The 13,516-nt window shown below is 38.7% G+C and overlaps 1 protein-coding gene across 1 annotated transcript in view; it reads left to right on the forward strand.

Annotated features, from left to right (window-relative positions):
* Positions 1-13,516, forward strand: part of ROBO2 (roundabout guidance receptor 2) — a gene marked incomplete at both ends in the record, with an annotated part of 464,836 nt that overhangs the window by 398,520 nt on the left and 52,800 nt on the right. The window contains 4 exons of the mRNA XM_082336476.1: positions 222-346; positions 3,106-3,277; positions 9,016-9,198; positions 11,332-11,358. Coding sequence (XP_082192602.1) covers positions 222-346; positions 3,106-3,277; positions 9,016-9,198; positions 11,332-11,358 — 507 coding nt within the window. The remainder of the gene's footprint in view (positions 1-221; positions 347-3,105; positions 3,278-9,015; positions 9,199-11,331; positions 11,359-13,516) is intronic.

Raw genomic sequence — 13,516 nt, forward strand, 5'->3', positions numbered from 1 at the left:
TCTCCATTGACACAAATTCCACATTGTCATTCAGTGCTATGCTTCTCTTCAGAAAGGCATTTTTCAAAATTGTCAGTGCCTAACAAAATGTGCATACCTAGGCCTGCAGGGAGCGTGAACTCGGTATACTGTCTGCTTGCTCTTACACTGTTTCAGCAAATTTTGTGCTCTAGCAAATGGATTAATGTCTTGCTTCTGTTTGTTCCCTCTCCTTGGTGTAGCTCCAAGTGCCCCTCCTCAGTCTGTTACTGTCCTGACAGTTGGAAACCACAACAGCACAAGCATCAGCATCTCCTGGGATCCTCCCCCTCCAGATCACCAAAATGGAGTCATCCAGGAGTATAAGGTAGAAATGATGTCTAATGGGAGGGTTGTGTGTTTAAGGAAACAGCCTGCTTGAATTACAGAACAATAGTGCTGTTTATGGGTTTAGATTCTGAGAGCATTTACAGCTGCCCATATAATTATATGGAGAAAGAGGACTGACTGCTTATAGATTTTTTTTTTTTTCTTTAAGCAGTACTACTGTTACATTAAAAGCAAAAAAACCATGACCTAGATCTGGAAGAGAGCTGTAATTGCCAGCTAGTTTACAGTGCTTCTCTTTCTTGCTTTTCCCCGCTGTGGAACAAGAAGGAGGGGTTTTTTTTGTTAAGAGCTTCTGCACTCTCAAGACAGGTGGTGACATCCCTGTCTTAGAGTGCCTTCAATCTGGCAGAAGAGCTGACAGGAAAGATACCTCTTCTTTCCCCTGCAAAAATGCTAATCCTAACACTTCAAGGTCAAAGTCAAAGACTGTGGCTCTGGGAGGATACAAGACTTCTTCCAAGTACTATCTCTGTCAAGATTCACAACTTAAAGTGCTAGGTTTTTTGCTCTGAAGAACAAGTTGACCACCACTACTATATCCAGAGTTTGTTATATGAGAGTTGCCTGCATTGGTTATACTTTCTTCTTCTTTGTTGCTGTGATGGCTCAAAGTATCTACTCCTTATATATCATCTTAAATTTTGTTGTAGTCTATAATTCCCCACTAAGCTCACTTTTACACAAGTATATTTTCACAACATGGAAAAAGTGCAGTGTGTTATTGGGGTGGAGGACTATGGAGAAAATGATCAGGCAAGGTTCAGCATTGTCACAAGGTTGTGACCATGGAACACACTGTTTGTTAAATAGCTTTGCTGTGCCTGGCTTGTATACCTAGTGTGAAATTTTTAATTGAAATAAAGCAGGGTAGCTTTCTTGACAATCCCACAAAGGGTGGAAGTGGTGGATGCAGCTTATTTCACACAAAAAGATGTTATTTTTTTCCCCTGCTGTATCCTGAGGGGATCAACATCAAGAAGGGAGAAAGTGCTTGACTTTTAAATCAACTAATGGTTCAGCCTCTTCCAGCTTATCGCTTGGTCAGAGAGATGCAGTAAATGCTCACAATATTTATGTTTAGTGTAGCACTTCTTTTGTTTTGGTTTTAGTCAATATCAAGATTTATTAATCCCAGTATTTTATTGATCTCATTTTCATATCAATTAATAATTATCTTTTGGCTTAATTAATCTCGATACTGACTCCAGTATAAGTCAATATTAACCATCAAGGCCTTATAGGCAAATAAGTAAAGCACACTCCTAAGCCACAAGATATGTAGATATGAAACAAAGTGGGCTGATGGTTAATAAAAGCCATGTTCCAGGTGAGTGCTCAGACCTCTAGGCTGTTTATAAAAACAGCTGGAGTCGCTACCTGTTACATCCCTTCTGTGTTAGATTAGGTGGCTGCCTGATTAGTGAGCTGGCTACAGTGAATGTAGTGCAAAAAGTCTAATACTTCCTTGAATATAAAATGACTGCTGAGGTTTCACAGTACATTTTCTAACAAATTGAATGTAGATCTGTTGATTCCACTTCAAGCATCAGGGTGCCTGTAAATTCATTTATGAATTAAATGCCTTTAATTAGGGGCATCTCATAGCTGTTTGTAACCTAAGAACAGGAATGAATGCAATAGTTTCTCACCCTAATGCATTCTGGCCTGCAAATAAGATCTACTTGAGCTTAGGAGAACAAGGGTTTCTTTTGGCCTCCAAATCTTCCTCAGTGTTTCACAGAAAAAAGATAGTGTGATAAAACACTGAGCAGGGTCAAAAATAAGGGTAAAGAAAGCATTGCTGTTGCTTAGACACATCAGGTGGTTGCTGATAGTGGTTCCACCACTAGTGCTTTCTTCTGCTATTATAATTACGTAGTGTACATGTGGTATCTTTATGCATTGATTTTCTTGAGGGGTAGTCTTTAATAATACAGAAGCAGTATATGCAGATAACATTAACTGAAGAAGAATCCCTAAAAGGTCTTAGTTTTGAAACTTCTTGGGAAAAGCCTATAGAAAAATGCAAGAGAGAGACATAACACTCTGAAATCATAGAGTGTTCTCATCACAAAATGCCAATTGAGATTATAGAGTGTTTTTTCTGTTTAATTAGAGAGTAATTGAGTCAGGAACTGATATCTGGATTCCTGAACAACATAAGTAAGCAGTAAAGAGTGAGTTTGTACTTATTCCATTTCAGAAATTTCACATATCCCTGTTGTGCAGTGAAAGGAAGTTGAAAAGAATTTTGAAAATTGTTTCTTCTAAAGAAGTACTTTAAGAAGTGTTTCAACCTGTGGTTGTATTATTTGGTGTCCTTTTGCTATTCAGAGGGAAATTCAGAATGAAAAAAATGTGGGAGTTTTTTAGGAAAGGTTTGGTGGTAATCGCATTACTGAACAAGATTTCAATTAATGTATAACGCCTCTTTTTCACTTGGATGATTCTGGTCTGTGCTTCTAAGAAGTGTAACCCCAGAATTCGCACTCCATGGAGAGCCAGAGTCCAAAGAGGTGTTTGCAAGCAGTCTTTGCAGCTGGCTTGGTCCTGTGCTAATCTGGGATAGCTTGCTGAGCTAAATCATTCCAATTCCAGCTACTCCTGGACAGTAACATTGTTAAGAACTCCAAACCAAGTGATTGTCATGCAATACCTTGATATGTCGTATCTATGCGCGATTGTTTATGAGTATGAAGAATTTCATATTTTTTAACACATCAACTTTTGTCCCAGATCTGGTGCCTAGGTAATGAGACTCGATTTCATATCAACAAAACAGTAGATGCAGCCATTCGGTCTGTAGTAATAGGTGGCCTATATCCAGGTATTCAGTACCGCGTGGAAGTTGCTGCAAGCACCAGTGCAGGTGTGGGAGTAAAAAGTGAGCCACAACCCATAATAATTGGTAAGTGATTACCTGTTTTGTTGTTTTGTTTTGCCTGTTTCGACTTTCAGAAATGCTTTCATAAATCACTTATGGAAGCATAAAAACCCATGGACCAAAAGACGAGATTTGAATAGAGCTAGTTAGTTAGCTTTTAACACCCCACTGCCTGCTGATGTTGTGTCTTCTTTTTGTGCAGAGTTCTCGCAGCCAATGGAGGGAAATATGTTCCTAAGACATATGAGAAAATGCAGATTATATAGTGAAACTGATTTTTTTTTTTTTTTAAATGAATTTACCACTTCTGCAGGTTGACGGATTTATGGAGCTAACAGCTCGAGCTCCCTTTTCCTCCTGTTCAGATGACTGTAATATTGCCTTACTCATACTGTTGGTGCCTAAGGCACTGTTTACAGTTGGTTTTCTGAACATTTGAAGTTAGTGTTTCTCAGGTATCCCAAGCAGATGAGCTTCCTCTGTCAAAGAATAAGCAGCCTCTAGTCCAAATAGGGAGCAAAGGTAGTACTATCATCCCTGCCTTTGAAATGACTGTTCCTTAGTAGTGGTTTCCATGCTGAATTAATTTCCTGACCTGAGGGAAACACAGATTCTGTTTCTTCTGAAATTCTTATCAAGTATAAAATATGAAGGCAGGAACAATATGGGAAGGATAAGAATAGGAGAAGTAACCATATTTAGCAAAACTGAATTGAGCTGTGCAGAGCAGCACCTCTTTTGAGTGCATAATACAGGAATTTTGTTGCTTTTATCTGTATGATCTAATTTAGTTATTACTTAAATGGGCTTTTGTTTGTTTGTGAGTCTTTTGTTGTTATTAAATATTTTCTTTCTAGAAAATGTTGTCAACACAGTGTCCCAAACATGGACTATTCTGTTGTGTGTAGACCTTTAGAAAAGGCTGTCCCCTAAGCATTGCTTAAATGTTTAATGATATTCAGGTTCCCTATGCAACAAAACAGAAATAGGGGTATGTCAGTTTTGAATATATTGTCGCTGGAGAAGGAAATGTAAGAGTGGAGGTGAAGGCAGCACTGGTTTTAGGAAAAGGCAGCCACAGAAACACCAAAGAAAACAGGGGAAAACGTTTTCTAGAACTGAAAGCAAGAAATTGATTTTTGAAAATGCAAGAAATGTGTCATCTAATAGGCCTGAATTTTGTACCTCTGTGTAAATAACTGATGTTGTGAGACTAGTCTGTCATTGCATTTGCTTTGAGCAGGACTTCTTATTGCACTAGAGAGTCCATCTAGCTAGGCATTACACACACTGGGCTTGTTCCAGCAAAACACTTAAGTGTGTTGCATTTTAAGCACGTGAGTAGCCTTGTGTCACTTAACGTGTTGTGAGTTAAACTTGCACCAAAGTGTTTTGCTGGATGATTCCCAGAATGCTCAGCACCACATCTGGGTACAGCCCTTCATCCTGACTTTTCCCTTACAAAAAATGACTAGTATAATCAAGAGTGGGGAGATCTGTATTGTTGCAGGAAGGAGGAAAGGGACATTAGGATGCAAATAAAGTACAAAAGAAAGAAAAAAGTTATTTGGCATTTAGAGATGTAATTTTACATCATTAAACTTACAGTGATATTTATTTGTTCCTTAAATGATCCCAGAATGTCTGCTTCAGCAAGTCTGTCTGGTGGCGTCTTTGCACATTTAAGAGTCCTTTGCATGCAAAGTAAAGGAGAGTCTTTTCTGTTTCAGTTGTGTTTCTGTTCTCATTTCTGCTTTCCCTTTTGCGAGCCCAAAGCTGGATGTGGTCATTACTTGTATGGTCTGTATCTCCCTTTTCTTTAGGTCCCATTTTTCTATTTCTTATTAATTGCTTTCAGTTATTTCTCAGACTGTAAATTTGCTTGACAAAGGCAACAGTGTTTAAGTGATACCATTTCTGGAAAATTTGAGTTGCTACCACTCAGTGTTTGACTGAGACTCAAGAACATAAACAGCAGAAGAGTTAAGCCGTGTTGCTAAACAGTATGACTTTCATGGTCATGAAATACAGAGTCCAGTGTATAAAAAGAAAGATATTATTCGTACATATAGGATATGTTCTTCTAAGAAGAAGTTTTTTTCTGAAAATAACTGATTTTCATGCTGATGATCAACTACTGACTTCCCAGACCAATTCTAGATAACAGACCCATGACAATCCAGAAAGTAAAACCAGAAGAATATGGACCAGTAGGAACTATACTATTTCTTTAGTTAGAAATTCTGTCACTGTTACAGGAATCCTGTGCCTATACTTCAAGCAGGACGTTGGAAAATTTTATGGAAGACTCAAAGAGAATCAAGAATAAAATTTTTATGATCACTGTTGATATGCTAAAAAATTTCACTTGGAAAACCAGAAATAAAATTGGAGATAACGGCAATGTTGGTTGATGGTATAGCTATTATTTCTCTTCATCAGTTGGCCTGTTCACTCTTACATTCCATCATTGACATAATAATATGAGGAACAGCTGCAAACTTTCACAGTAATAGGTACAATCAAATCTGATGTGTCTAATTAATTTTTGGTCCGACAAATTAGTTTTGTTCTTCATTACTCTCCAATGGGAGGAAGACATTATATTTCATTATGTTTTTGTCTTCAGGAACAATGGAGCGTTACAGGTTGCACACTTCCCTTGTCTATGTTCTCATTAGTTGAACTGACAGCATTGTTACAGAAACACCTGCAGTATACGAAATAGTACACTGGTACCTTGGATGACATATTTATTACTTCTGCTTAAATATTATATAAAGAAATACACAATTAATGCCGTTTGTTTCCCCAAACCCCAACGATTATAATAATTTTATCAAACGTCAGTGGGTAACATTCATCTGTATCCATTTATTTTTCAGTCATCGAATTCACAAAGCATATGTTATTTTGACATTTAAATGAGTTATTACTTTTGCAGTTGTAATTGCTTGGCACTGAAGGGTAAGAGCAAACAGCCAGACTCCAAACTTTAGAAGGTAACGTGGAGACAGATTGCACCTTCTCCTAGAAGAGAAGGAGAACGTAAAGTCCACGGAAAGCTCTCCCCAGGCTATGCAGTTTGGTCTCGCATCCTCCATTCTCAAGACTGGTTTCTGACCTTAGAGAAGAAAACGGGATCTTCAGACTTTTTGGAGGCTTTAGCGGAAAGCAGTTGTTCTTTTCTTGAGTCCAGCAGCATCCGCTCCCAAAGCCAGTGTCTCTGAAGCACTTCCCTGCCCACTCTTCTCCATGGCAGCACGGCTGCCTCTGAAGCAGCGCTGGCATTACCTGTTTCCTCACCGTCCCGCTGCTTTTACCTCTCCTCCAAAGGGCACAGAAATTAACTGAAAGTTAATGGCAATTAGAGCAACATCAACTCCCATGCTGATTTCTACTAGAAAATCAATTGTGTGCCTGGAAGAGCATGCTGTAGAGTGCCTCTTTCTATTAGTTTTACTCTCAGCACTTCCTCTTTCAGCACTGGGGTACACCTATGGATTGGTTCCGTGGGCAGAAAAAAAGGGGAAAATCCGATAAAGGAGCCACTGCTGCCTCACTTCTTTTCCTTGTCACAGGTGCTCGCTGAGTTTCATTCTCTCTTACTGCATCAGGACTGGAAACCATCAGGCCTTTGGCAGCAGCAAGACAAATTAGGAAAGTATGGGAAAGGACAGCTACAGCTACCAGGCCCTGACACTAGTAAAGCTTACCAGCATGGCCAGTATAGACTGGTACATGGTATCAGTACTGGTGTACTGCCTTTTTATAGATTAGCAGGCATAGTCTGTCAGCATCCTTCTGGGGGACCTATTTTGTTTGTGGGAAGCCTGTTTTGTTTCTTGCACGGAACTACTGAAAGCAAGCCAAGCTCTAGCACAGTTTCAACAGTCTGTTTGCAAAAGCAGACGGTCATCATTATTAAATATTGACATGGTGCTGAAAGAGAGAAAGCTTAATAAAATCACCGAGATCATTAACAGTGTGATAGCAATGTAATGCAGTACATAGCATTTCTTCCCGAGTAACTCAGTCCAGCTCTGAACACAACGCAGGGCGGGAAGCTGGGGCAGCGCTGGGGCAGGGAAGGCACGCTCAGCCCAACCGGCCCTCTGGCAGGGATCCTCATTCGCAACTTGACCAGTGTAAACTCTGGATCTCTTGCAAAGAGGTGTCTGTGGAGATAAAACTGGAAGTGTCAGACGTCGCACATCTGCTTTAGCCAACGACCTTGTTTGTTTGCTTTAGGCTGAAGCCACTGTGCTGACACAGGGGCTGTTCTGTTGAAAGAAGTGAGCGGTAAATTTAACCATTGCTGAATTATAGAAGAGTGATACATACATTTTCACAGCAAGGCATAATGCTACAACACTTTTAATAATTTCCTCTGAATGACCATTTCAGTGTTTTATTGCCATATTCTACTACCTTTACGTGTGTGAGATAGACTCTCATAATTGAGAATCATAGTATTTGCATCCTTTTTGTCTCAGTAGAGTAGCTACTCTTGCAGCTCTTCACCATGCATACAGGCATCTGATAATACTGCATAAATATTTCAAGGATTGAGCTATATAAATGCTTTTACCAGAAATGATGGATAATTCTTTCACCAATTTCAAAACTGCAAATGTGGGCAGTTAATATCAAATGTACATATAGTCAATATTCATATTCTTTGCAGAAAAATGTGTTCTGCGTTTCCTAATTTTAAAACTAACTATTTTTGACAAGGGAAGGTTTGAAGTAGAAAAGTGCTGGCCCTATAACTGTATGCTTTAACATTTCCTGAATTTCCATTCTCATTTTTTATGAGCATTTGCTTTCAAACCAGACACCAAGCTTTTCCTTTTAGAAAAGTTCCCTTTTAGAGAAAGAGGGGGAAAAAAACAACGGGAGCATCTACTGAAATTTACAGTTTTCTAATGGCATAAACACAATTTAAGATCCTATACAGTAATTTTTTATGCATGCCACTTTAATTGGTATTCCATGTCATAGTTATTTCTTACGGCTTGATGTTAAGAATTTTTCATGCCTATTCTAGGTTAAAAAAAAAATAGCATCTGTTGCTGTGATTGTTTAGAGCTTACAGTTAACTATGCAATTTTCTGCTTTCTGTCAAAGCTGGTGCACTTAGGATTTGTATGGATTGTTTTCTCCATGAAATAGTTGCTGGAAAACGCGTCTTTGCCCCAGTTGAAAATACATATATTTTATTTTTTATTTTAAATTTGGAAACTCTAGGATGCAGCAAAAACAAATGAGTTAAGTAAGAATTTTTGGCATGCTGACAACAATGACAGAAGGAACTGTCTTTTGATGTTGTAGGATATTTTGTATTTGGATTTCTCATTTGGAAAAAGCTATTGATTGATTGCTTGGGTTTGGGGTTTTTTTGATTGGTTTCCTATGATCCATTTTCTCATCATTGTATTCTGCCTATAATTATGTAAAAATAAACTGCGAGCATGTATATTAAAAAAAAGGCTCTGGACTGTCATCTGTTAGATTACTTGGGAGAGTGCTATAGAGCTATCTTTTCAAGTATATGTTTGCAAAATTGCAGTGGATTATTGATTTACTTTCTAGAAACATTGGTTTTCAGGTGTGCATTGGTACTCATTAAAGCTCTCCTACTGTGGATAATTCTTTTGAGGTGCATTACTAGTTTTTTTAATTTTCAATTGCAATACTCGGTTCCTGTTTGTGTTACAGAATCCGTAATAACAACGTTCTGTCGAATTTCTTTTGTGCAGGAGGTCGTAACGAAGTTGTCATCACTGAAAATAACAACAGCATAACTGAGCAAATCACTGATGTTGTCAAACAGCCTGCCTTTATAGCTGGCATCGGTGGTGCATGTTGGGTAATTCTGATGGGTTTCAGCATCTGGCTGTACTGGCGCAGAAAGAAGAGGAAGGGGCTCAGCAATTATGCTGGTAAGAACACTAACTATTTATTACCATCTCATCAGGTTCTATCATGAAGAGAACAGGTGCTGCTAAACCTACTTAAAAAACATGTTGAACTTACAGCAAAGGTGGCCTGGGTGAATTTTGTATGCTTGTTTTAAATGTATGCTGTGAAAATGCTGGTGTATGAGAAGCTTTAAATGCATTGCTCGGTACCACATTTCATCATTATCATAAGACAGTCTTTATTTTTACATCTCCAGCACATCTAGTGTAAAAAAGTACAAAGAGGATTAACTGTACCTCTTGCTCCTTGCTCAGAAGGCACTCTGTTAGTGATCCAGCTCCATTTATGTGCTCAAAGGTGAATCAGACTAGACCCTTACAAGGAAGGTTAGAAAGAGTATTTGGTCTTCTCCTTCTTCATTCCCATGGATTTCCATGTCTTTGAAGCCACGTTCATGGGAAATGAACGGAGGTACTTCATCAGTGACTTCATACCTGTAGCTGGAGGAGAACAGAGTGATGTATTAAGACAGAGAAGTGTGGTCAAAATTTATCTGTGGCAGAACCCATAAAAAGTTTTGTCTTGGAGGTAGAACACCTCAGAATGCCCTCACAGTATGGTCCCTCTTGCACCAAATGTGTTGCTCCAGTTACAAATTAGTTTTTGAAAACTACATTTGGAAAAATAAATACATTTGCCAAATGAAAATATCCCCCCCCCCCCAACCTGTTTGCTTTGTGTATTATTCTGTGCTTCAAGATTCTTATGGATTTTCAGGAAGTCAGGTGAATTATCATAAAATGGGTTACTCTGAAGCCTAACGTAACACAAAAACGCTGTTCTTCAGATATTGGTGTAAGTTCTTCTGTAGTGCTTATTAACATTTAAAAAGAAAAAACATTTCCTTTTTGAGCAAGATTTGCACAGTTGAGGACACAGCATATTTACTGTTGACATTATATCACACTAAAGTTGCACTAGTACTCTTCTATTTACAAGTTATCACATGCGAACCCGTGGACACAGGTTCCTTAAGTGGCTGAGCATCTTCAACAACTTGCCAAAACCCAACGTTCATGCCCTGCTCATAGCCTAACAGTCCTATGCCTCCTCACCTTGGCGTTAGCCATCATCAGACTCCTCAATGTCCTGGCTGGGTTCACTAAACCAGAAGGAAACTATTCTATGTTGTTTTTCAATCCTTCATGCTGGATTAGTTTTCCACTGGCTTAGTGAAACAAGGAGGCCCAAGAAGAAATCAGATGAGCAGTGGAAGCAAAGGGAGGAGAGAGCCTTTCTCTTGGACTGACTCGGTTTCTGTGGAACCTCGCCTTGTTTTGCCACACGGCCTGTATCATTCATAGGTTATGCCTTTTGCCGAGGTTGTTTTTTTTTTTTCTTTCCTTCAACAGCAATGACTTTTACTCTCTGAGAGGTGGGGTGGTGTTAACTGAGAAACTACTGTATATCACACACACCTACACATGTGTTTATATGAAATATCAGTCTAGATCCCAAGATTTTTCATATTAAGAGACAGCTGTACTGTTATTCCTCTTAGGAAACAGTCCTATACATAAAATTTGGACACAAGCTAAGACTACTCTTTTTTTTTAAAAGCAGAATTATTAGCCCTGTATGTGAGTTGGCATGTTGGGGGTGGGGGGAGGAGACTGAGAGCAAAGTCTTTTATACCTTAAAATGTATAGCTGTAAATAGTTATAATAGTCATTATAAACAGTGTGTCGCCTGCAACTCATTCCTTCTCATGATGTTTGCTGCATCCAAGTGTGATGTGAACATTGCATCATGACACAGAATTCCCATCATCAGAATTATGAAATAGTGTATGCTTTCAGCAAAGGAAGTTCATAACAGATCATGCTTCAAAATTCATCCTAATGTTTACGATTTAGAGACTAGCATGTCCACACAGAAAGTCTTCAAATGTGACTGTCAGAATTCACTGCTCACCCTTCCAACCACCATTTCTCATTGGCTGCTGGCTGGTTAGTGCTTTAAGCTCAACTGTTATGTCCTGCTTATGATGTTCATCCACAACTGAGTAAATTCCAGAGGAAACTCGTGCCCTGCAATTAGCGCTTATTATCAGGGTGTGTAACTCACAATGTGTTTGCTTTCTTGTTTTGCAGTTCAGTCCTTCACCTTCACCCCTGCAGGTACTGTCCATTAGTCTGTCTCTTACCTCACCAACACATCATTGCAAACATTAGCTATCTAAGTGTTTATGAACCTGTGAGATACGCAGAATTAAAACCAAATGCAAGGAGAAATACTTCTGCTGCCTATCTGTGATAAAAATGTAGCATTCATTCTCCTAGTGATTCCAGGGGAACATAAAATCTACCACCATTAATGTCTCTGTCATTGTAATTCTGCATACTTCTTACTCATCTAACTCTTCAAAATAATGCAGTTTTGAAAGTAATTTGCAAGACAAGATGCTTGAACTAACTTAACATAAACAAGCATTAGTCATACATAACTGAATTTTTATTTTAAAGCTCAAAAAAAGTATCTCAAATGGTTTTAAAGATCTAACTAGAGAAATGGAACTTTCTTCCACTTTAGCTGTTAGTTGCATAAACGTTGGCCTTACCATGAGGTGTTCAGATCTTCAAGCAATCTAGTGATTAACCTATGCATGCATTGCCTTTACAGTGTTTTTGGAACTGAACCATTTGCTTCTTTTCTGCCTACCCAATTCAAAGCTGATATCCTAGTTTTCGTATCTTTAATGAACTTGGCATACGGTAGACTATTATCGTAAGCATGATTAAAAATATGTGAAGAATAAACGAAGTGTGGCTGAAACAGCAGGTTGCAAACAGCTTAGTCAACATATGGATAGCCAGGAAAAATAGAGTATACAATTAATAGTAATAATTAATACAAATAATTAGCCTCTGCTCTCATACCTAAGCTCGAGATTCAAAAACTCAGAGGTAATTATACCTCGGTGTTAAAGTATAAAAGGCTAATAAATCTCAGCATTTTTCAGCAGAAGTCTGTAAAGGTTTTTGCGTGTAGCTTGCCCCCTCAGTTGCACTTACCAAAGCGCTCTCTTCTTCTGTCCCCTCTGCCATCCATGTGATAGAGGCCAGTCTTCCTACTGCACCACTGAACTGGTCCTCATGCTCAGCTAGCTGCTTTCTCGTTCTTGCTTATCTTCAGCCACAGCTTGAGTGTTTAGCTTAGCAGGAGAGAGCAGATGACTGTTGAGGCGGATGAGTGAAGGCGGTGGTGTCTGCCCCAGGAGCCTGTGACATTGTGAGGGAGAAGTGTCCTCGCGGAGAAGCTCTGGGGGCTCAGGAATTGCTCCTCTGGCTTCTGGGCAGGTTTGTGCAAGTTAGTGTAAGTTGTGGCACAACACATCCTACCCTAAATGCTTTACTTGCTTTTCTTTGAGACACAACATAGGATTTTTTCCAAAATGAAATAATGCATCTTTGCATTTGGTTCCTATGATTATGCCACTGTCAGCTGTCTGTAACTGTGGTGAGTTTTTTCCATTGTCTTTGTAGCATACATTGGCATGACACAGGGTTGTGCTGGAGCCACAGTGACTGTGCGTGATTCAGTGTAGTTGATCCACATGCGCTGGGCAACTAGGATATGTCAGAGTCACTGCCAAAAATTTGCTTTTTTAAAAGTAGTTTTGACATCTCATGGACTTTATAGAATTATAACAGTACATAGTTCTATTTCCTGGCCTATAATCCTTTCTGGAGGCAACAAGAACCTAAGTCATCCAGTGGTCAAGTCCAAAAAAAACCCATTCATTTAAAAAAAAATGTTGTTCTTATGAAAGAACATAGTCCGTGGTTTTTATCTTCAAACCCAGAGTTCCCTAAGAAACCTCGTTAATTCTCTAATATTTGAATTTGCCATTGGTAATGTCATTTAGACAAACATATCTATGCTTCTGGAAGTTTGATGACACTCACAACTGTACGTTGTTCCCTTCAAAGTTATGACTCCTAAACAGTTTTGTTCCAGACCTAAATATTTAGACAGTGGTATGTAGGTTTCAGAATCTCATCGGACACAGCTGTCAATAATGTTTTACTAAAGATGAATTTATCCTAATATGCTCAGATTTTAGAAAGCGCATACTTTTTGTTCAGACATCTGCTTTAAATTCTTCCTTCAGAAAGTTTCAGAATGTGGAGATTTGACTGTGTAATAGAGAGAATTGAATGTATTAGTGGAACATTCATGTACTTACTCTATTTCAGACACAAAACAAAAAACCTATTTTTTCAGTTATTTCTGATGTAAATGTTTTTTGTTTTGTTTTTCTTTGGTTGAATTGGC

The sequence above is a fragment of the Platalea leucorodia genome, assembly GCF_965183815.1.
Source record: "Platalea leucorodia genome assembly, chromosome: 2".
Lineage (NCBI taxonomy): Eukaryota > Metazoa > Chordata > Aves > Pelecaniformes > Threskiornithidae > Platalea > Platalea leucorodia.